The 23,970-nt window shown below is 37.6% G+C and overlaps 1 protein-coding gene across 3 annotated transcripts in view; it reads left to right on the forward strand.

The window, feature by feature from the left end:
- The window catches only part of LOC121907955 (sodium channel protein type 4 subunit alpha B-like), a 45,155-nt gene that overhangs the window by 2,979 nt on the left and 18,206 nt on the right, over nt 1-23,970 (forward strand). Inside the window, exons 2-15 of one of the 3 annotated variants that reach the window (XM_042427546.1) lie at nt 7,198-7,504; nt 9,283-9,401; nt 10,679-10,768; nt 12,038-12,166; nt 13,151-13,242; nt 13,364-13,606; nt 13,750-13,813; nt 16,567-16,614; nt 19,449-19,590; nt 21,330-21,527; nt 21,608-21,793; nt 21,877-22,248; nt 22,370-22,499; nt 22,681-22,919. In XM_042427546.1, coding sequence (XP_042283480.1) covers nt 7,238-7,504; nt 9,283-9,401; nt 10,679-10,768; nt 12,038-12,166; nt 13,151-13,242; nt 13,364-13,606; nt 13,750-13,813; nt 16,567-16,614; nt 19,449-19,590; nt 21,330-21,527; nt 21,608-21,793; nt 21,877-22,248; nt 22,370-22,499; nt 22,681-22,919 — 2,319 coding nt within the window. In that variant the 5' untranslated portion in view covers nt 7,198-7,237. Of the gene's footprint in view, nt 1-7,197; nt 7,505-9,282; nt 9,402-10,678; nt 10,769-10,849; nt 10,917-12,037; nt 12,167-13,150; nt 13,243-13,363; nt 13,607-13,749; nt 13,814-16,566; nt 16,615-19,448; nt 19,591-21,329; nt 21,528-21,607; nt 21,794-21,876; nt 22,249-22,369; nt 22,500-22,680; nt 22,920-23,970 lie in introns of those variants that run through there. The other 2 variants (XM_042427547.1, XM_042427548.1) reach the window with 2 other exon arrangements.

The following is a 23,970-nucleotide window of genomic DNA, read 5'->3' on the forward strand; positions in this document are numbered from 1 at the left end:
TGTGTTGCTGTTACAGTACAGCTGACAATTCAGAGCATGAGGGAAAGGAAACAAAAACTTTTAACCAACCTAAAACATAATGAGAAATATAAATTTAATGCCATGGAATGCCATTTATTCAGAGTTGTTTACAGACAACATGCAACATAAAGAGAGTAAGCCCAAATGAAACCACAAATTCAGAAGTATATCATTAATCATGATGAGTAACCAAAGACTGAAACGTTTATGAAATGACCCTCTAAAGGATTCAAACGTATACATCCAGAGAAACACAAACCCCTGATATTAGAATAAAAGTAACACAAAGGCACATTCAAGATGCCATTTTTATGTCAGAGACCTTTACATGATTGTTTGTTTGCCATTGGCCAATGGTTTTGGTAATAGTGCATGTTACATAATGACCATAATGACATCAAGATGATCCCATTTTGTCTACTCCAAAGACACAATCTGTGATTTAAAATGCAAGACATTCACTGGAAACATGAAATACATGTTTTTTCTGGATTATGAATATCAAGGAGAGAATTTAGCACAAACTAAGGCAAGAAAAATCATTGACAGAAATTTCAAAGAGGCTTTTGCAGGTTTAAAGATATTTAAATAAGTTGTTAAAACAGTACTTTAACACATTTGAATGATTTTTCAGGTGATAAAGTTGCTGAAAACTTTTTTTTTTGTTTTTTTGCTACGCTTGATAAATAACAGAGAACCTTCTGGAGGAAGGATAACAAGTGAGATCAGGTCATACGTCATGTTGCGATCAGGTGACCTGGTCCACAAACCGCATCAAGCACATTAAGCACAACCTCTGCAGTATCCAGGTCAAGATATCTGTTTCAAATAAAAGCAGTCAACAGGAAACAGGAATAGAGTAAAGCTACCTGTAAATACCATTAAATACAAGCATGTAGATGTAGAAAAATAAACAGGTGATACTGCTAATGATTTACTCATCACTTAAAAGACATTTCAGCAAAGGGGAGTGTTACATTGAAGTTTGAGTTTAAACAGAAAATCATCTCAAGATCTTTTATGACTACACAGCATTTCAAACATCTGTCTGAAGATATAAATTGGATATTTTCCAGCCTCCAAACTGATATAATAGTCTCACTCAGTCAAAACTCATTAGAAGTTGACGTGAGGTGATGTGACGTGACAAAGCATTTGCTTTTGCTTTTGAATGTCTTTTTTAGTTTGGTGCATACTGTTTTCAGACAGTAATTCATTCATTTATCATTTACACATTTAAGTTGTGCAACTTTACTAACATGTAGCATTCTTGACCATTTATTTGTTTTGTTTTTTAACACTACACAAGCACATCAGCACAGGACTTTATACTTCCTTACACATGACAAACTGAATAATTCACACAATGCTATTAACTGCGTGCAGACAATAACAGCATGTGTTCTATTGATAAACCATCTTATGATTTTGCATTTTTAACGACAAACGACAAAAACAAATTTTAAACCAAGAAGCGTTTATTTCCTTAAAAACTTCAGGTTCTACTTTTCTCCTTTATCTCACAGATTTCACAGCATTGAATGTTGTTATATGATTTAGTAGTGTTACTGAAGTTCATAGTCTTGTTTAGAGCTGCAACAATTAGTCGATTAACTGATAAGTTGACTGAGAGAAAATTAATTACCAGCTATTTTGATAATCAATTAATCGTTTTTCATCAAATTAAAATAGAAAAACTACAAAATTTCTTTGGTTCTTCCTTCTTAAATGTGAGTATTTTCTGGTTTCTTTAGTCTTCTATGATAGTAAACTGAATATCTTTTGGTCATGGACTTTTGATCAGGACAAAACAAGACATTTGAGGTTGCACCTTGGGCTTTGGGAAACAGTGATCAACATTTTATAGACCAATGACTAATCAATCTATCAAGAAAATAATTGAAAGATTAATCGATAGTGAAAATAATCGTTAGTTGCCGTCATAGTCTTGTTTAAAGCTAGTTTTAGTTGCAAAGGCAGCTGGTCCAGAGGATATTTGTTGTAATGCCTGTTACTGTCATTCATTTTATTGACTTATATCCACTTACTATGGTTCAGTTTACTCACTGTTTAAATTAAATTAGGCTTCCTTACGTCAAATTATCACCACTCAGTCTTTTGGTGTATAGCTTCAGTTAAAAGACCCCAACATGTGTTATTAGAAAAAAATCATATCATATTGTATTACTTTTCAAACATAGTCCATCTGTGGAAAGAGATTCTATCCTCAGACTAAATGCTATATTAGATTCAATATTGTCCTCTGGCCTGTAACAGAGTCCTACCAACACTGTCATCATTACATCACCTGTCAATCATCCCTATTAGCTCTATCAAAAATACTAAAGGCTGCTGTATTGTCCCTTTTTTTAATGAGAAAGAAGCGAAACATGCAGTTGGTGCTTTGTTATTTAAACTTTTGCAGCACTGATGATAAAAAGAACTGCATCATAATATTTCACCGGGGGTTCAGTGCCTTGCTCAGCAGCACATCGGCAGTAGCTCCCCACTTTTTCTGCTGCTGCTTGTAGGAATCAAATCAGCTACAAGCCTGCCACCTAGCCTAGTCAAAAACAGTGCATGGGATATATATCTGTAAGATATCTTCAAGTATTTTGCCATCATTTGATTTACTCTTTGTTTACTTAAAAATATGAGTCTAAAAATATAAAACTGTAATATTGCAGAAAGTGGGTGCATGTGTGTGTTTGTGCGTGCGTGTCAAAACTGCCAGTCCACAGCTCCGCTCTACTTTGAATCTAATTATCATAATTATTTGTAGTTATGATGACCATATCACATCTGGCTGTTATGGGAATTAAATTTCATTCAACTAAAATACTTTTTTTTCTCTGTACTGTCTAATTCTTTACCACCATTTCCTCCCATTTATAAGCTGGCGTGCAATTTCAGACAGTTCACGCTGGCAGAGATTCTCTCTGTGCTTTTTAATGTAGATTAATAGTATTCATATACAGTTTTAATATGTGCGTTACAGAGTGTATGTCATAGCTACAGCTTTTTACTGCTCTGTATCATTACCTTTTAAAGAAGACACGCATGGCTACCCGTGTTTCTGTGAACGATTCGTCACATCATGACAGAAATATCATTGCTTTGAACCTGTTTATCTGCTTTATGACGTTGCAAGTGGACCTTAACCTATTTTTTTGATAGCAAATGGGAAAGCACTGGAAACACTGTGTGAGACAGGCTGATCTGAGATCAACCTGGGCCAAATAAGCAGATCAAGTGAAAGCAGATAACTAGCGTCTGGCTGGACGTGTGAAGGGATCAATGCATTTCAGGACAGGAGGAGATGGAAAACTCACAGAGCTTAGTCAATATGAAAAGGATACAATGATATTTCTCTATCAAAAGGGGAACATAGAAATATAATCCTCTCTTTGGAAAGCTTTTTCAGTTATTAAAATATCAGACTCAGTCACTGGCTAAATTGTGGGAGTGAATTTTTGGTCATGGAAAGGCCTTTAGTATTGTCTTTATTTAGATAGTGGCTTTGCTTCTTGATCAGATTACCTGCGGACTATATTTCAGCTTTGTTTTTGTCCAGAGAAGCAAAGTTTGCCAAAAAGAATAAAGCAAATGTGTTCCTTAAGATTTACGGCATCTACAGGTAGCATTTCAAGCAATTCAAGCTATATTTAATGACTTATCTGATAGTCATCTCTCATTAATCAATAATTCTCTGTATCAATTAAGAAAAATACTAAAATCGGCTACAGTTATTACACAATCAAGGTCTTATGTTATTAACATGTTAGTAAACTAGACAGATACTAGATGGCTTTTTGTTTTTCAATGTCTGTGTCCCAGTTTAATTGTGTGAACACATTTTTTTGAATTATAATAAAAGAGTATTGAAATAATATATAATAAATATATATTTTATGCCAAATGAATTTCTGAAAACACATTTTTTCAAATGTGGCAAAAATACTTAAAATGTTGCAACAATAACATCTTTGGACAACAGAAGTTTATTGTCTACTGTACTCTCACCTCATTATCAGGCTACTATCAATATTCCACTATATTGACACCAGTCGACCTTTAAAGCCACCTTTCATGAGTTTAACATCTTAATTACCAACAGTAAACATTTACTATGAATTAGATATTAAAATTATTCCCAGTGTTTTTGTACACCACTGAACATATTCTGTGCTTTCAGTTCACTTTTCTGTTCATAGTTTTAATCAGATATAATCAGGCTGGAGAGGGCAATTCAAAGCTGCACAAATCAGTATTTTCAATGAACAATAGATCAAATGATTGTGTGTATTGTGACAGGGGTCACTCATAATGATGAACCCACAGCTACATGGAGTATTTTTGCATCTTTCAACTTTACTGTTTTGGTCATCAACCTTGTTTCCAGCCACAGCCAGCAGCTGTTTTCAGTAAAAAAGCTTGGATACACCAACTGTACACTACCTGCCCAGCAACAAACAGCAGACAGACACATTTAGTGACTTAAGAGCCAGATATTTCTCTCAGGAGATGGTGGAGACCAAAACAGAGCTAAAAGGAGAGTGAATATTGGACTTTGATTCATCAATTCACATGAAACAAGATTCCAATAAGATTGTCTGCTAGCACATTTTCCAATAACAACTTTATTAGTTGATAATATGTAGCTGTGTTTACAGCTTGTTGACTGATTCCAAGTGGCCAAAAATAATGAATTAATGAAAGTTTAAGTTGAACCCTGACTTGGCCTGCACAATGCCCTTATTTCTACCACTACCTGTAGTAATTTGCTCTTATTTGAAGGAGAATTACTTACTGTAAACAAATAAAAATTTAGTGAGATGGTAGCTTGTACATTTTGTAACAGTGACCAATTATTGCCACAGTTAATCACTGATCATTTAAACAACCTGCACTTTCAAGATACACTCAATGATTTTGTTACAGTGCTCACTAGATCCCACAAATCTCCATATTTTGGCCCACCTGTTCATTGTTTGAAAGTTGACACAGCTCACAGTTTGAGAACGGGGTTGTGGGTGGACATGTGGGGGTGCTATTGGGTGTGACAATAAATAATTACAGCATACCTCTTTAAGGTTGCTGGCAGGTTGATGTCCAGGCATTGTGGTTTTCTCCGGTTCAGTAGAGTCAAACAGCAAGCAATCGCCATCCTAACTCATCGCTGGTGAAAACCTCCGGTCAGAGCTACAGACCGTGGACTTAATCCTCCTGACTCAGAACTATTGCTGCCCTAGTTTGACAGAGGCAGTTGGATAACAGGAAGCTGGTCAGTGGTAAGAGTAAAGAATTTACACCATGTCACTGTAACTCCCTCAGTACCATCAGATAATAAGAGCCAATGCAGTTGCTGACTTAAGCTTAAAATATTGCATTCATACAGGGTTGGAAATAGAGAACAGACACATTGATACTGATATCCATGCTTTTATCCTTTAGCAATGTCACATATTGCAGCATTGACCATTGGGACCATTAAGCCCAAAATATTCAGTATTTCCAGTTGTTTAATGGCCATGTTTATAGAATTATAATAAAAATAATAAATAATAAATAATAAATATAATAAGGTGATTTTTTAAAGTCACTGTGCAGAATGTAATCATTCTGATAGCATACCTTTTTGATTGTAGAAAATGAGACAATCTCAGGGAAATTATGTGTAGTCTATGTTTTACTTTCTGCCCATTCATCTTTGAATTCATGTCTTTTGTGACACCACAACCAAGAATGCCAGAGTCAGAAATTGTTTACATAGTCATTAAACAAACAGTAATATATTTTTTGTTCACCTGTGCAAAAAGCTGGAAACACAACACTGACATATTATCACCTTATACATTTGATGTGGCTAACATTAGAAAGCAGCTGCTTAGTTACACATCCAGCAGACACTGAGTAATATAGACCCTTTTCACAACATTTTGACTTGTCAAAGCAAGAAAAGCACAAGTGGAATTATTGACATTAATGGTGGCTGCATTAGATTCAGGTGAGTCAACTCCAGCACTCTGAATTGTGTATGCTCACCCACTGACATGGCTTACTGGGACAATTAAAGGAATGGAACCATCGTTAATGTTATTATTTATGCCTATGGTTTCCTGCTTTGAGAAGTCAAAATGTCTGCTGTGAAAAAGGGTCTATTATCATTCATTTGGAGTCATATTTCTGGCCTCCTGACAAATGTAAATCCCTATCCTTTGTGCTCTGAGGACTCCTAAGGAAAATATCTGGCTATTTATGCGCTAAATGCTCCACTTTGTTCACCAGTTAGTCACTAGCTTTGTCTGTCTGCTGTTTGATGCCGGGCAGGTAGTGTACAGAAAGTGTATCAGGGCCTTTTCATTGAAAACAGCTTCCTGCTGTGTCTGGAAAATCAACTGATGAGACTCATAGTGAACAGTAAAGTTAAAGGCCATAAGACCAAAACAAGAAGATGAAGTTTGAAGTTGATGTTGAGTTTTGTGGTAATTCTCTGTGGGTTCAAAGAGTGACACTTTTGACAATATACATACACCAATTTCATCCATTTTTACTATAACAATAAGAAGAGTCTCCATGCTAGCAGTTCTGTGAAGCTGTAGTTAGGTTCAGCGGTGCTTCAGTTGTCAAATGTCAATCTCATGACAGCACTAGAGGAAAAGTCAGGGGATCTCCAAGTTATTATGATACATTGCCTGGAAACCATGAATATCTGTGCCAGATTTCATGGCAATCCATCATAAAGTTGTCAATAGGCTTCATCCTCTGGGGACAATGAATGTCTGTACAATAGTTTGTGTTTACAATAGTTTCAGTCTGGACCAAAATGGTGACCCGTCTGACTGACCAACAAACATTCTTAGAGCCGTGCTGTTAGCATGGCTAAAATATTGATTAGTGCAGCTTTAATGTGTTTGAAAACTGTTTGGAATTGAACTTGAAAACCCAGCTGTTCACCCTCCAAGTATGGTTCCTGAATATTATGAATACTTTTCATTTGTTGTGCTAACCACTGATTGAAAAAGGCATTGCATCTTAGATGGCTATCTTAGTGTTTTGAATGAAATAAGACATCCATGATGCTATGTTGTTGTTTTTTCATAAAATTTTCCAATTGAATTTGATCACTTAAACTCTCTCATCTTATGTCTTCACTCCCCACTTCCCCACCTGTAGCTGTAAGTAAATTCTAGTACAGGAGAATCAGGATGAAAAGATGGCAGCCATGCTGTTACCAACGGGTCCTGATGGCTTGCGGCGGTTCACTCGCGAATCCTTGGCTGCCCTGGAGCAGCGGATTGCGGAGGAGCAGGCCAAGAATGCCAAGGGTTACGAGGAGGCTCACAGGAACGCAGAGCCACCCAAACCCAGGGCCGACCTGGAGGCTGGCAAGCAGCTGCCACGCATCTTCGGTGACATCCCTCCAGAGCTTATTGGGGTGCCACTGGAAGACATCGATCCTTTTTACTTCAAGAACCAGAGGGTGAGAATTTCTGAGTGTGTGTGAGTTTGTTGGGTGGATTGAAAAATTGTGAGGTCAGGTAAACAACTGCATCCCAGTCCAGGCTATTCCTTAATGATATGAGCTACTGAAGTAACTGATGATATATTTAATTCCACATTGTAGCATGAAATCATGTTGACACATTGTTGACTCTAAACTAACCTATTTGACCAGTTTGTTAGTACAGTTTGGCTAAAAAATACCAGTACTTTTCATTTCCAGATTCACCATCTATACATTTTAGTAACTAGGCCCATATAATTTATTCAACACATGACTTTCAACATTCAATCTGCAAATGTAATTTAATTATATTGGTGTGGCAGATTTCTTAAGGTACTACTTTCTTTTGAGCATTATTAAGATGTATGAGCTGTTTGGTTTCAGTTTGCACCTAAAATGTTCATGACAGAAATAGATTAAGCTTTAGTGACATCACCTGGACTGTACATTATCAGGAATATGTGTTCTATTTGTTTTCTATTTATATATCCTCCTTAAACAGGATTTATTTATAGTTACTAATAGTTTCTGTGAACACACAAGTTAAAGAAAAGTGATTTTAGGTTCTGTGTCCTTCAGCTAACACTACATCAGCTCAGAAAATGGTTATTGATGGTGCAAAATGGCAACTGATGATTAATCACTGGCATCAGAGATGCTCCAGTACTATTTTACTGACACACTACATACATTTGCCTGCATGTTAAATGATCCATGAAACTCTCATCTGAACTTGTGAACATGATACAGCAGGAATCCTCCAGATCAGCTGAGGTTTCCACTGAATTCACCGAGCAGTGTTTTAGAGCAGCTAGCCGAAAAGCAGAGCAACTGCATCTCTTTAGATCTCTTATGGATGCAGAAATGGGATTAACAAGTTTTGATTTGCAGAGTCGGTAGATCAGGCTGCTGCCCATTAATGGGCCGCTTATGGAGAGATGAAAAAGGACGTGGCAGTCATTCTCAGGGTCTCTTTGTTTTGGCATGTGATGCGCTGCTGGATGGGAGGATTATCCAAAGATGAAAAAATATTTAAATAAATGCCACATCTGTTAGGGAAAGGTTCAGCCCGCTTTGGAGTCGCCTCCATTATCTCAGCTGGCCTCGCTCGCTGCATGTATGTGCACTGCTTTCTTCGACGCAAAAGTGCTTATGGTGGAAGTTAACACAGATGGTAGACAGAGTGGTAGACTCAACACAGCACCCTTTACCCTGCTGGGTAAAGAAAACTGAATAGAATAGAATAGAATAGAATAGAATAGAATAGAATAGAATAGAATAGAAAGCCTTTATTGTAGATACAATGAAATTAGGAGTGCTACTCCTGGTTGGTGCATTAAAAACACAGTACAACATAGTCTCACACAACCACAACACAACACAAGTCCTGAAATGAATAAATAAATATAAAATGGCAAAGTGTATGCCAATGTAGTATACACTGGAGTTATACTGCACATAAATAGATGTAATTATTGCACAGTGTGAGATTCACAAGAATGATATAATATTATTGTACTTTATGAGAGTAAATACTGAATTGTAGCACAAGGACAGTTTCCATATTGCATAATGCTGAACCGCGGCAATGCTGCTGTCGAGTAGAACTGAAAAATGTGTCTGTGCATGATGGGAAAATGATTTAAGGAGGGCTCTTATTTATTTATGATGACTTGTTATATTTATGCTTTATTTGCAGAATGTGAGGAATAACAAATGATTTCTGTTTCTTCCTGTTTTTTTTTTTTTTACAGACTTTTATAGTACTTAACAAAGGGAAGGCCATCTTCAGATTCAGTGCCACATCTGCACTTTACATATTTAGTCCATTTCACTTCATCAGAACAATCGCCATAAAAATTTTAGTCCATTCATATCCTTTTTTATCGCCCTGTGCGTGGGCACAATGATGTAATAACTGTCGCAATCTGTACTAAATTATGTAAAATAATGATGTAATTGTTTGGTTGAGTGAGCCAGGTTGGATATTTTATTGTTGGATCACATTATCTGTTACTTTAATTACTCTGTTTAGAGATGATATTAATGAACTTGTGGATAGAGTACTAGTGCATTTAAATGCTTAAAAAAGATGACAGATGAGATGAAGATGACAATGTGTGATAATACCATATCTTAACAGTTAATAATCAGGATTACAAGAGCCTGAAGGTGATTAAACAGCTTTCAGGTGTTGCTTTTGCACACCAGTTTTTGACAACCACTCAAAAAAAGTGCTTTATTTCAAAGTAGAAGTATTCATGTCAGTGTCCTCACATTAGTGATAACATGCAGATTATACTGTGAATCAGACCTCCTGCTGAGAACAATCCACTGTGACATCTTCCCAACAAAATATTAATCTGATATAGTAAAAAGTCTAGAAGGTACTCCTTGCATCTCATACTGGCAGATAAGCCAATTTATAATATTTACTGATTCCCCCGTAGGTTTCTATTGGATTTTTCCATAGTCCCATTTCTGAAACAGCTTTGTAATGGTCCTCTCTGGCATCGCAAACCAAATCCCTTCATATCCCTCTTTTAATCTCTAAAATGAAATAAGAGCAAGGAGATTTCACATCATGTGACGGCTGCCTATTAGTTCTCAGACAGCCCATTCGTACTTTACATGCAGGAGGGAATCTTTCCTCTGTATCTATTCTATGCTATAGATTATAGATTATAAATCACATGAATAACTAACTCACACTGTTTTGTTTTGAACTACATACAGTCTTGTTACCAAAACACCAAATGTTCGTTTTGCAATAGAATTCTCAGTTAACATTAAATATCCAATATCTCTACACTGTTCACCATTTTAACATTTAAATGTAATATTATTTAATCTGTCAAAGTTGTCAGTTGACAACTTGTTATTGTTTCCTTTATCCATAAGAGAGAATGATATCATTTCCCTGATTTAATAAATGGAATTTACTTACATACTCTATAATCTGCATGTGCTGTAGTTGTAATGCCGTTGGCATACAATGATGGTTTATCCTAATGGATATATTGCAGAGGATTATAAGAAATGTTGTGTCTGCTCTATTTGTATACATTGTTGGCTCGTCACAAAAACGTCTGTGACTGTATTACTGTAAATTAGTGTTTCACTGTATACTTTCCTTAACCTCTTCTCCACATTGTTCAGCCTGTTCATAATGTTCACTATTCTGACCAACTGTTTCTTCATGGCCATGTCTGATCCGGCACTATGGACCAAGTACCTGGAGTAAGTACATACAGCAATAAGTGGTTGTCTGATCCAAAACTGTGAATGAGGCAAAAATGTAAACTTTGCTACATATTATATGTCCTAATGTGGAGCCTTGCCGAGGTTTGTTACTTTATCAGTGATGAAGGAAAGAATCGGTTGACATGTAAGTATATGATGCATGTTATATTTACTGCACAAATACAGTAAGAATGTTTTTTTAAAAAGCATGTGATGTGGAATGAAAATTGCCACTTAAAATATTGCGCTGTGCATGATATGGAAGATGTGGCTAAGTTGTTGTTGCATGTTTAGCATGCAGCATGACTTTTTGTTTTTTCATTCACTTCTGCAACTTAATTTTGTAATAAATGTGAAAAGAGAAACAGTTCGTTTCCACCAGATCATTTTTCATATTATGGCTATGACGCTTTCTTGAGAGATCAATGAGAAGATTGATAACGCCTTCATCTGTCCAGTAAATATGAAGCTACAGCCAGCAACTGGTTAGCTTAGCTTATTTTAGCTTATCTTAACACAAATAATGAAAGCTCTGTCCAAAGGTGAGAAAATTTTAGCCAGGCTAACTGTTTCCCCCTGTTTCCAGTCTTTATGCTAAGCTAAGCTAACAGGCGGGTGGCTGTAGCTTCATACTTATTGGACAGGCATGAGAGTGGTGTTCACCTTTTCATCTAACCTTTTCATCTAAGCAAATATGCACATTTCCCAAAATGTCAAACTATTTCTTAGTAATTAAATTATTCTTTTCTATGTGTAAGTAAGTAAATTATGCTCACCTGGTAACTAGAGCAATGAATCTTTGTTGAGATTGTTTGCTCAACTGCTGTTTTGAAGGTCAAAAATGAACTTTGAAGCTCTATCTTTGATTTGTTTGGCTTAAATGGGAAGAATGAAAATGTTTAAACCCATTAGAGGTTATCTGCTCCACATGCTAAACAACATATATAGAGTTTTAAACATGGAACATTCATTAATATTAGTGTGCATATCATAGATGATACGTTAATTTAAACTGTTAAGGCATGGCACTTCATGTCCTGCACATATTTTGTCAGTGACATCATTCCTCAATCATTATAGTTACTGTAAATTATCAGTTGCATTCAGTTTTTTTCATGCCTTCTTTTCAGTTAGATTTCAGTCCTTATTGTTACTGAATGTAATTTATTTAAAAACTCAATTCTGTTTTGTTGTTTCTGTTTCTCTGTAACATTGGATTCATTGATAACGCTGCATTTTTCTTTCTTCCCCATGAATATTTTCCAGATATACTTTTACTGCCATTTACACTTTTGAGTCAGCGATAAAGATATTTGCGCGAGGATTCTGTATAGTGCCGTTCACCTTCTTGAGAGACCCATGGAACTGGCTGGACTTCAGCGTCATTGTCATGGCGTAAGTAATAATATCCTTCATATACCATCATATTGATAATCAGTCTCACCTGACATGCACTTTCCATTAGCAGTGGCGACACCGTGCAGATGTGTGTGTGTAGCAACTACTAGAGAAACATCCATTAAATACTTTATCTTTCCTGCATGGTTGAATATATTTCCACTTTAATTCAGTGTTCAGGTTCTGTCTTGAGGGATTGTTTTTGTCCCTGGCCCTTTTTTCAGTATTTTTGCAGCAATGTCAAAGTGACTTCAGTCAGTCATCCTCAGTGATGATTTGAAACACCATGAACTATAAGCCTCTTGTGGAGGACAGAGATCTGTGCGCCGTGACACACTACCCATGATGCAGGTGGCAGATTAGACCAGAGGTGACCTCTCGATGCTGCTGCATTGTCTGAGACCATTCATCCTGATAGGACATTTGCTTTGTTTGAAAACAGCAAGACAAAATCACCTTTAGTGGGTGTAGACACAACAAAAGCTGTCATTAACTGCAGCGATTAATTTACTCCTGATTCATTACTGTTCAGTCAGCTAATTATTCGGTTATTATTTACAGGCTCCCAGCATGTGCTATTTTTCTGCTATAACCACTGTAAACATGTCTGTACACTGCCTGCCCAGTACCAAACAACAGATATACAATGTTGATGACTAGCTGGTGGTTTTTGTTGCCCCCCAGTGAACAAAAAATCTGGTATTTCAGGTTTACGGAAAGTCACTGACAAATTCTGTGCAAATATTTTTTTTATTTCACATTTTGTTCGCTGTAAGTTTAGTGTCAACTTAAAGTCTTGGCTTTAAGGAGTGTCATGTAATGTCAATCACGTGATACCCATGATGTCATGTGATGTAACTGAAATTTATAAAGAAATCATATACAGTGTATACCATTATGTCTAAAGATGATTATTAACCCTAGTGATCATACAGAAGTCCTACTTTGTTAAATCTCTTTGCTCTTTATATCATATTCCAGATATGTGACAGAGTTTGTAGACCTTGGAAATGTCTCTGCACTAAGAACCTTCAGAGTGCTACGAGCCCTGAAAACCATCTCAGTTATCCCAGGTAAACAAACTTCCTGGCCATGTTTCTACATCTCATCCCTTCACTCCAAACATGTCTGAATCCTTTCCCACATTGCTATAAGACCAAACGATCGATATATTCCCTTCTCTACCCCGTCCAGGTCTGAAGACTATTGTCGGTGCTCTGATCCAGTCTGTGAAGAAGCTAGCAGACGTGATGATCCTGACTGTCTTCTGTCTCAGCGTGTTCGCCCTCATCGGCCTGCAGCTTTTCATGGGGCTCCTGCGACAAAAGTGCATCCGCAGTCTGGCACACTGCGTGAACTCTTCCTACAGCCACAATGCATCTTTCATCTGCAACAACAGAACCTGGAGCTCCAGGGCGGACTTCCTCAGCAGCGAAGGTCAGCCAAAAGCAAAGAGACTTAAATTGGGAAAGCATTTCACACATATACAATGCTCTAAATTCTGTACAGTATCATTTGACATGAAGTTAGAAAATATTTAAAAATTTTGTTTCTTTAACTTGTTGTTCCCATTCCCTTAGATAATTTTTACAAAGTTGAAGGAGCAAAGGATGCCTTAATATGTGGATATGGCAATGATGCAGGGTAAGTGAGTGTTTGTCCTGCTTACTGCTTGTTGATCATCTGCTGCTTATTACATAATATCAAAATGTTTAGCATCTAATGGCTTTTGATCCCATGCATATCATGTGTATAATTGGATATAGTAGCATGAGCACCAAACTTGGTGCAAATAGTTTTCACGGGATAAGAAAAAAGATATAACATAATAGATTATGTAATTTGGGCTCCATATTTTCAATCTGTGACTAAGCGGCGTAATGTATAGAGGAATGATCCCATCAGAGGGAGGGGTGTAGCGTGAGAGAGGCTGTACGCAAGATGACATGTGGTGTGGATAATCACCCCGGCTCCACTGGAACCCTTTACTGAGAAACATGGAGTTGCCAGCTGGAGAGAGGGGGGTCTTTGGAGATTTCATCATCTCAAAAGCTCTATGACATGATTAGGTTAACCGGAGTGCACCGGATCACTTCAGATAGATATTCTGTTATTGTTGAGAGGAGATACTGGACTGGTGTCTTTAAGTAAACTGCTACAGTACCTCAGTTTGTGTCTTGTAGAAAATGCTAAAAATATTTCTGATTTAATTGCTGACATCTTTGTTATGATAACTAGCAGATCTTGCAAAGTGAAATTGCTTTCATTTTAAGCAAAAGAAAGTTAAATATGTAGCATTAGAGGCCTTCTCAGATGTGATGTCAGACATGCATAGATAATATTTTTTTCTGTGGAGTTATGGACTTTGTTCCCAATCAAAGGCACAGTGTGAAACCATCCAAATATTGCTACTCAGCCTACGCAATGAATAATCCTATAAATCCAAATGCTTTTGAAACAAGCACAACAGGATGACTCTGCCCATGCCAGGCCCAGTTCAAGGGTTATAGTGAACTAAATACCCATCTGTGTGAATCTGAAATCCTGCAGCTTCAACAAATGGCTTCTATTAGATGCTGTTGTTAATGATACAAGATAATGGATGATAGCAAATAACAAAAAATGGTGATGATAGCTTTTGCAGCTTTTGCAAGTCTGGTGCAGATTTTTTTTTCTCTCACGCTCTTAACGGTTATATTTTGTGCATGTAAAGCATACTAGAACATTTCATTATAGAGCCATTTTACAGATTCATCATAAATGCGAAATAATCTTCTTTAAAAGCACAGGAAAAGTTTCCATTTGATTAAATAATGCTAATGCTAATGCTAATAATAATAATAATAATAATAATAATAATAATAATAATAATAAACAACAGCAACATCACACAAACACACACAGATAAAGGCAAATTAATACCAATAAATTAATTAAATTCAAATAATTAGACATTGAATTAAACATGCTAAACAATATATTAATCCATTTATCACATTTTCAAGAAAAAATGCTTAGCCTTCTTCAGCTTCTCCGATGTAGGGATTTTATGCTTGTTTCATAGTTTAGGCTATTTGATGGCCGAATGAAGGGCGATGATCATTAGCTATTGTGTATTAGCGTTAACTGAAAAGCTAGTTTGTCATCTTCTGACTGTGTTTAGGTGTTTGTTTAAAAAACATTTATAACCTATAATATCATGAGTTGTATGTTTTTAAGTAGCGTTAGCAGAGTGCACCTGATTTTAATAACTTTGAGTAACATTACACATGTAGCATTAGTAAAATGAAGGATAATCCACATAGCATCCAGCTTCACTGGCTCATCTGTGTGGCTAATGTTAGCTAGCATTAACGTTAGCCAAGCTACTTTTTTGGAAATAAATCTTTTATGAAAAGTGAGAGAAGGCTTGCAGAGATGTTATTTTATCTAACATGTATGTCAGTTTATTTATTTTACGTTTTAGTTACCTAGAGCTTAACATTTTTTGTTGACAGTTAGCATTAACTTTAATTAATTGGCGAGTTAAGAGTATTAAGATTGAAATTAAGACTGCTTATGCAGTGCTGTAGCACTCTTGTGCAGTAACCTGTAAGTCAAAAACAGCATCTCAAGGCTCTTTTTTTCATGACAAAATGTTGATTTTAGGGAATAGAACCCTGGCGGTCCTAATTGAACCTTTTCATAGCATAGAGCTAATATAGATATTAATACACATGAGTTAATAGAAGAAGAATAGTCTACACAGCGGAGGTAGTCACACATTTGTCATCAGAGTGCAGCCAACCCTGTATTTAATCTCCTTCCAAAAACACAGGAACTTAATCTCCTACAGAAGAAAAATCTGATTCAGTGACTTGTGTTCAAGTCAGAGTGAAAAGAGGATACGTTGGAGGGCGTTTAGGGGGGGAATGACGTCACTAAACTCCCTGAAATAGTAGGTCAGTAAGATCAGACTAGCAGAGATATGACCTATCCAGCTGTCCAGTTTACCTATAAGCAATTGGACCTTTTTAGATTTGTTGCTTATTGTTTGTGTTTCAGCCATTTGTGGAGCTCTAACAGCGCACTGTGATCCACATTCAGTGATATGAATATCAGATTATATAAATATCTTTTATTCTGTCTCTAATGGGTGTGTTAATGGCTGCACAATAAGAGAACAATGAGGATTAGACCTTTTTGTCTTCCTTTAATTTTAATCTTAATCTGATGTCACCAAGAATACAGTATGTATGGCATTGCTTTTATAATGTATTTTCAGTTAGATTATTATCATATCAAAGTGAGGTTCAGGACAGTGTTCCCATGTTATAGGGTTAAAGTAAGCATTAAGTAGTTTATGTTTTTGTTGGCAAAATGATTGAGACAGCCTTTTAACTTCTGTGACATTTTAGATGGAAGTTTCTGAGGCAGGCTGTGGAGACGGGCAAGATATTAAGCAGGTCAGGATGGAGGACGTAAAACATAGAGGATGCTTAATCTTTTGAGTGTATTCCAACAAGTAATCCCTGAGTAGATTTCCAAATTAAAGCTTTGGATACGTTATGATGATTCACATACACACACAGACACACATGCACACAAGCACACACAGACACAAGTGGGCACACATGCACACAAACACACATATTCACATATTATATTTTCAGCCGAGATGGTTAACAAGTTTGTGATAAATGATTTGCTCAAAGGCTGTTTCTCATCGCGCCTACTGCAGAGTTCAAGCAAATGCTTATCCCCCTCACATCTTAAAGCCACTGTGCATCAAGGATTATGACTGATTGTATAGACAGCTTCAACTTTTACCCTTGTCCGGTCTGATGTGAGGAGCCCCGCCCAACACAGGAAGAAATCACTTGGCTGCTATTGACAGATGTTCCTGTGCTTGTCTGTTATGCAAAACTGCAGGAAATGAATGTTGCGCTGTCAAAGCTAGTGCATATAAATATTGTTAAGATGATATGATGAGTTTTTGTGGAGCTGTGTGGTGACGTTTTCATAACTCCTTCACAACCCAGATTGTTTTGCTTTTTGTAAGATATGAAACCCATATCAAAGTTAAAGGACCACGACAATGTTTTGAACGTTTAAGTTCATTAATTACAAATCATTGGTACTCTGCATTTTTCCTGTCCATTTTCAAATGCATGTCACCAAATTTAGATTTTTGAATGTATTTTCCCCACTGTTACAGGAAGCCATTGAACTTCCTTCATTTCTGTACAGTATCAAAATCAATTAGTAGACTTTTGAACCTTGTTTTAGTTGTGCAATCCACCTTCTTGTTAGTGTGGCATTATCGTTTTTAGGCATTGAACACTTTTAAAATCAACCTGCATTTAAACGACATTACAGTGCAATGATTATGTAATTTTAATGGAAAAGCAAATTTCAAGAGTCCACTCACTGCTGCACTGAGCAGAAATTAATTGAAAACAATGGTTGCTTTAAAATGATGAATTGAAAACAATAATGTTGTCTTCAATAATAGGAAAAATATATCTAAAAATCTAAAAATAAGTTGCATGTATATTATTTTTTTATGGCATGTTTAGGTGTGATGTAAGGGGATTTGTTGTAAGTGGGCATGGTATGATTATGCCTTCAGTAAGCAGACTTACTGTAATTATTACTTAGTACTCAAAATACACTTTAGAATGTACAATATATTACACATACTATTAATTAACACACTATAGGATGTACATAGACAAAGATATACATTATCATGACCATATATTACAGTGCAAACAACAACCAACCAGGCTTCATGCTGGCTGTGGATGTTTGCATGGAGGCAGATCTGATCCCATAGTGAGTACAGCAGCTCTCCTTGAGGAGTGCTAACTCTGGATATAGTCATGTAAGAGCAGTCTCCAGGGCAGTTACTATAGAAACCTCTTGGACCTTCAGGTTTACAGGTGCCTTGTTTTTACAGCATCATCTCATTAGACCAGAAGTCTCTCATTCATGTAGTTGTTTAAGTGACAACACTGGCTAGCCGTATGGTAATAAGATCAGCGAGTACGTCATTAGATGCAGGTAGTCTAGTTTTGAGAAAATTAAGTCGAACAGGATATTGTGAGCAAATGGAATAATGATTAAACGCTAAACCACTGTGCGCAGTTCAGGAGTTTAATTAAAGGAGGTTTTGAATAATTTGGCTCATGTTGTGATTTAGGAATCTGTTATACTTTTTTTGTACAATTTAAACTAATTTCCTACCTTCTGTGCGTCCATTGTTTTTCACTCATTGTATTATGCTGAGGAAATTAATATGCAGAGACTTGAAGTTGCTTAAGATGGATAATTCAACACGGTGAACAAATCCAGTAAAAATCACACTCACAGAGAACTTTCACAAACAATTAGCAAACATTGGCACAACCGCTATCTTTCTCCCAAAAAGCCTGGAATGAATGGTATCAATCTAAAAGTTTGCTTTGGAAAAAGGATCAACAACAATTTTAAATTTACAAAACAAAATAATGAAAATGTAGTTAATGGGTGAAAACATGCAAAATTGCAAAAGTGTTGTACTTGAAGTATTGCAATGTCTGCAGGTTCTGGTATGGTAGTGTTTTGTCATGTTGGGTAAAAAAGGTGAACAGATGTGTGGACTCGCAGGATGAGCAGTGTGGTAAGGCAAGGGACAGCCTGACAGGAAGATGTCGCTGGCCTCACGCAGCCTCCACTGTCCTCACTGCTGGATATTAGTGAGCATTCCTGCTTAGCTGGCTGGTTGGTGAGATCTACAGCTGTTCTCACAGCAGCGCTCTCCCACCCAGCTGTTTCCCTGCCATTACGAAATTATTCTGCACTCAGATTGACATGGCAGTCCAGCTTGTTCTCAGCTGCTGGACTTAAATATTTGCTGTAATGCCACTATGTTGACAATGAAGATCAGAGATGGAGGCATCGAGCTGAAAATTTTTTGAACTGCAATTTGATATCCATCTGGCTCGGCATAATCCCTTTTGCTCCAGTGCATTTTAGTGCTCCTGCCTGGAACGAATTTCAAGTGCCCTCTTCAGTTGAAATAATGGTGATGATAGCAGTGTATGTACTTACTGCCTCATCCGCTTCTCTCCCCTGGGGAGTCAAAGGTCGCAGGGCTACATGTAGATACAGGAGATGTTTTTAACTCTGGTGTAGCAGCATGCACGCTACCACAGTTATATCTGTCCCAGCTGCTTTTGATTTCATTGTGCTCAGCCTTATCAGGCTGGACCAATAATCATCTGTCTTCTGCCTTTAAACTGTTTGTGCATTACAGGAAATGTCCCGATGGATTTGACTGCCTGAAAGTAGGACGAAATCCAAACTATGGCTACACCAGTTTCGATACCTTTGGCTGGGCTTTTCTGGCCCTTTTCCGTCTCATGACACAAGACTACTGGGAGAAACTGTTTCACCAGGTGCTGTTTTTGAATCTCATTTTTGAATCCACCAATATCATGTGGGGATTTGTTGTTCACCTGAATAATAATCTGTATTTTAACTCCTCAAAATGTTTAATTGGTCCACAAACACAGAGTAGAGTACAATAGTTTTGCTCAATCAACTGTCAAATAATGATGCTTCTTCATAGACTAGCCGTAATTCATAACAGTTATGATTAGGTTCCATTTACCTGGTTAACTGTGGAGATATGGGTGAAAAGTCACTCAACATGATTTTACAACATACTGTAGTTCATATGAATGAGCAACATTAGCAGTTAGGCAGAATATAAACAACACTCCATTTTTAACCATACTATCTAAACCACTTGCTATAAGTGTAAACAAGGACAAAAACCTAAAGCTGCACTAATCAATATTTTTATATTAACAGCAGATCAAATGACTGCATGTAATGTGAAAGGGGCATAGAGACAAACCTATAGATTTATCACCTAACACTGCAGTTCCCTTCAACTCGATGGTGCATTTTAGTATCTTTCAGCTCATTGTTTTGTTTTTCCAGTCTACAACTTTGCTGTTTTGTTTGTTGTTATCAACCTTGTTTCCAGATGCATCAGGCAGCTGTTATCAGCAATTAACGTGATTAACATAATTTTTCTGAGCTGGTGGAGACCAAAAACAGATCTAAAAGAGAGTGAATACTGGACTTATCCTTGATAGTTGGACACAAACACAACATCAAATCAGTGCTAATGTTGCTTTGTGTTTAGTGGATGTGTTGATAAGCAACTATTTGCTAACACATTTGCCATAACAACTTTATAAGGTGATAATATATAAGTGTTGTGTTGTGTATGTGTGTAACTGTTTGCTACGCTGCCTGCAAGTGGCCCAAAAAATTAGTTAAAGTAAAAATCTTGAAGATGTCTGTTTCTCTTTGGCGGCACCTATGGCGATAAGCAGTAATTGCAGGTGTGTTTTTGGATCTCACTTCCCAGAGATCCAAACAGTGTCGCCTGTGTGACGTCAGTAACTGTTTACTGCTGGTTTACTCGCAACACTAGCAGAGACCAGAAAAAAACAGTATACTGCTTCACACAAAAGTGAGTTGAATAGTGAGTCTGTTGCATTAGTGCCACATACCCTCTCTGGCAGACCAACCACTGCTGGATGATGGAAAACACATCAATAACTGTGCCCCGCTTGGGATTTTTCCCGGAAATGTCACCACTGACAACTAGTTCGTAATATTTATAATATTGCACATGCAAGGGCTTTCATCAGAGGGCCATAGGCTCAATCACCATTGTGTTACTTCATACAGTGATAGATAGTGACTTAACAGACATTTATTTAAATGAAAATCTTTGAGATTATTACTTAAAAGCAGCTTTAAATGGATAATAGGAGTGATAACACTCAGACAGGATATAAACAACTCTCTACCTTAACCAGCTACTGTAGCTATACCATGACTATACTGTAAATGTAAACAAAGGCAAATTATTAAGCTACCAAACTTTATTAATTGTTTGTCAAAATCTAACAAGGGATTTAGATATAAAAAGTAAATGAAAAAAAAGAAAATGTGTAGTCAAATCACAAAAAGTCCCAAAATCTCAGCAATTAAATTACTGAGTAAAATGTTATACAGTATAACTATACATAATGCCAAAACTACAAAAGAAGACTAGAATTTCTTTCTTCGATATGAGAATTCGCTTGTACTGACTTCATGTTTGCTCCCTCAGACTCTGCGCTCAGCGGGGAAAGCCTACATGGTTTTCTTTGTGCTGGTAATCTTCCTGGGCTCCTTCTACCTGGTCAACCTGATCCTGGCTGTAGTGGCCATGGCCTATGAGGAGCAGAATCAGGCAACCATCGCTGAGGCCTGGCAGAAAGAGAGGGAGTTTCAGCTGGCTATGGAGCACCTCCGCAGAGAGCAAAGAGTGGGTGCAAAGCAAGCAGTCAAGAAGGATTTCCATGTGGCTAAGATCTTATTGTTAACATAATTTCTTTCTGTGTGAAGTTGGCAGCAAAAAGACAAGCGCAGGAGACAGACTCCGTGTTGTCCCCAGAGTTGTCTCCATTCTGTCTGAAGACAGGCAGCATACGGCGAAGCAGCAGCAGAAGGAGGAGATCTCACAGGACATTATCAGAAGAAACAGCAGAGGAAGCTGCTGAAGAGAAGTTTGACCCACTGGATGAGCCAATGGTACATCAAACAACAAACACACTCTAGATAGCTTTTGATGTTCTCATTATTAGGAGCTAAGGTCTCTCTTTGTGTCTCTGTAGCCTCCTGTTTCTCCCCTGCCGGTCCACCCTCTGCTGGCCACACTCTCCTCTCACCCCCTTAGCACCAGGAGAGGAAGCCAGATCAGCATCTTCAGCTCATTCCGGGCACGCAACAACTCGGAGGCTGACTTTGGGGATGATGAGTACAGCATTCATGGGGACGTCTTCAGAAGTCGCACCAGTTCAACGGCAACACCCTGGAAGAGGAGGACGGGCAGTGTGCGGAGCCACTGCTCCCAAGTCTTCACCCCCAGCCTCAATATAAACGGCCGACTCAACATTTCCCTCGACCAGAATGGAGTCACAACAGTGGGCCTGCACACCCCTACCTCCATGCCTGCTCACAGCATGGAGAGGATCAAGGAAGACACAGTGAGTAATGGAAGTGAAATATATGCAGTTATTAGGATGTAGTATTTTAAAACCCTTGCAGCCCGTCAATATAAGAAAGAAGAAAGTTTTGTATTTCATTTTTGTGTTTTCTGTCTCTCAGATACCCACCAATGCAGAAGACACAGTTCCCAGATGTCTCCTTCAGCCTTCCCCAACAGTGACAGAGCCTCCTCCTGTGCACAGGAAAAGAGGGCTGAGCTCTGTCAGCTTCCTGAGCGATGCAATGGATGGTTAGTCCCTTCAAACACTAAAAACTACTCTTTTAATTCTCTCTATGCTGAGAGAATTTCTATCACATCTTTCATTCAATCACATTTTGACTCAAGGATTGGTTTGAATTAAACCCTGAGTTATACAAGCATGGACCTTTAAAGGGTAATCTTAAACAAAGGCTTTGGTGTCTCTTTGCAGAGCTGGAGGAATCGAGGCAAAAGTGCCATCCCTGCTGGTACACATTCGCCAAGAAGTACCTGATATGGGACTGCTGCCCCTGGTGGCTGAAGATGAAGGAGTGGGTGAAGTTTATGGTGATGGATCCTTTCCTGGATCTGGGTATCACTATATGCATTGTGCTGAACACCCTCTTCATGGCCCTGGAGCACTATCCCATGACTGATGAGTTCAACACGATGCTCTCAGTAGGCAATCTGGTAAGGGCTTTTTAATGATAGGAGTGGGAAGGTTTCCAACATTTAACAAACTTTCTCCTAAGTGCTGTGGTAGATAGGCAGTGGAGAGGACTGATAGCCTCAATGAGAGGAAAGTAATGAGGGAAGAGAAATGGGATTCATTCAGATAAAGTGTTTCTTTATCAGACAGCATGTGCTTTTTATTGCCAGTGATGCTGTGCTAGACTTGTGGTCAAACAGGGGCATGTTGATCATTTGTCAAAGGTCCTGCTTTAGACTATTTGTGATTATCCTTGGTAAGAGGGAATATTTTTAGCATGATGTGGGGCTGATTCCCTCATTTGTATTTTGCCATCCCCCTACTAAATTACAGTCCCTTCCAGTGTCTTCAAGTTTGGAAACACACGTATGAGAAGACACACAGCAACTTTCTTACTAACTGTCCTCACCAAGTTGCTTGAGGTTTTGGTCCAGTTTGTTTGTTTGTTGTATGTTAGTTACCAGGATGTCTCACAAACCTGAACAGCTTAACATGGAATTACGTGGAAACTTGGGAAACACCATGGGCTAAGGAACATTTCATTAGTTTGTAGTGCAGATCAAGCAGTTACTTAAAGGATTTCTTAACATTGTCAGCAGACATTTTGTAACATTCTTTTAATTTAAATATTCAAATTTAACTGTTTGGATATTTGGTTACTTGAACTAGCAAATTGCATAGTATCCAGTGTGTGCTCCAGTGAGTTTTTTTTCTATTTTTTTAATCCCAATCATCTAAACCTCAGTTTACACTCAAAACTGGATTATTTTATCTCTTTTGGCTGCCTGTTTTGGGGCAGCACAACAAGCTTCAAACACAAAATTGTCATAATATATACTTATAACATTTTTTGATGGGAAACATGTCAGTTTTTAGCTTAAGTTGCCTATTTACACATCCACACATAGAGCGACATCAGCATTCATTTGGAGTTGTGTTTCTGACAACCTGATGAATGTACAATGCTCAATATTCACCCTTCTTTTAGCTCTGTTTTCTGTTACCAACTCCTGTGTGTAATACTTGGCTATT

Source organism: Thunnus maccoyii, chromosome 12 (assembly GCF_910596095.1).
Source record: "Thunnus maccoyii chromosome 12, fThuMac1.1, whole genome shotgun sequence".
In the NCBI taxonomy this organism is placed as follows: Eukaryota; Metazoa; Chordata; class Actinopteri; order Scombriformes; family Scombridae; genus Thunnus; species Thunnus maccoyii.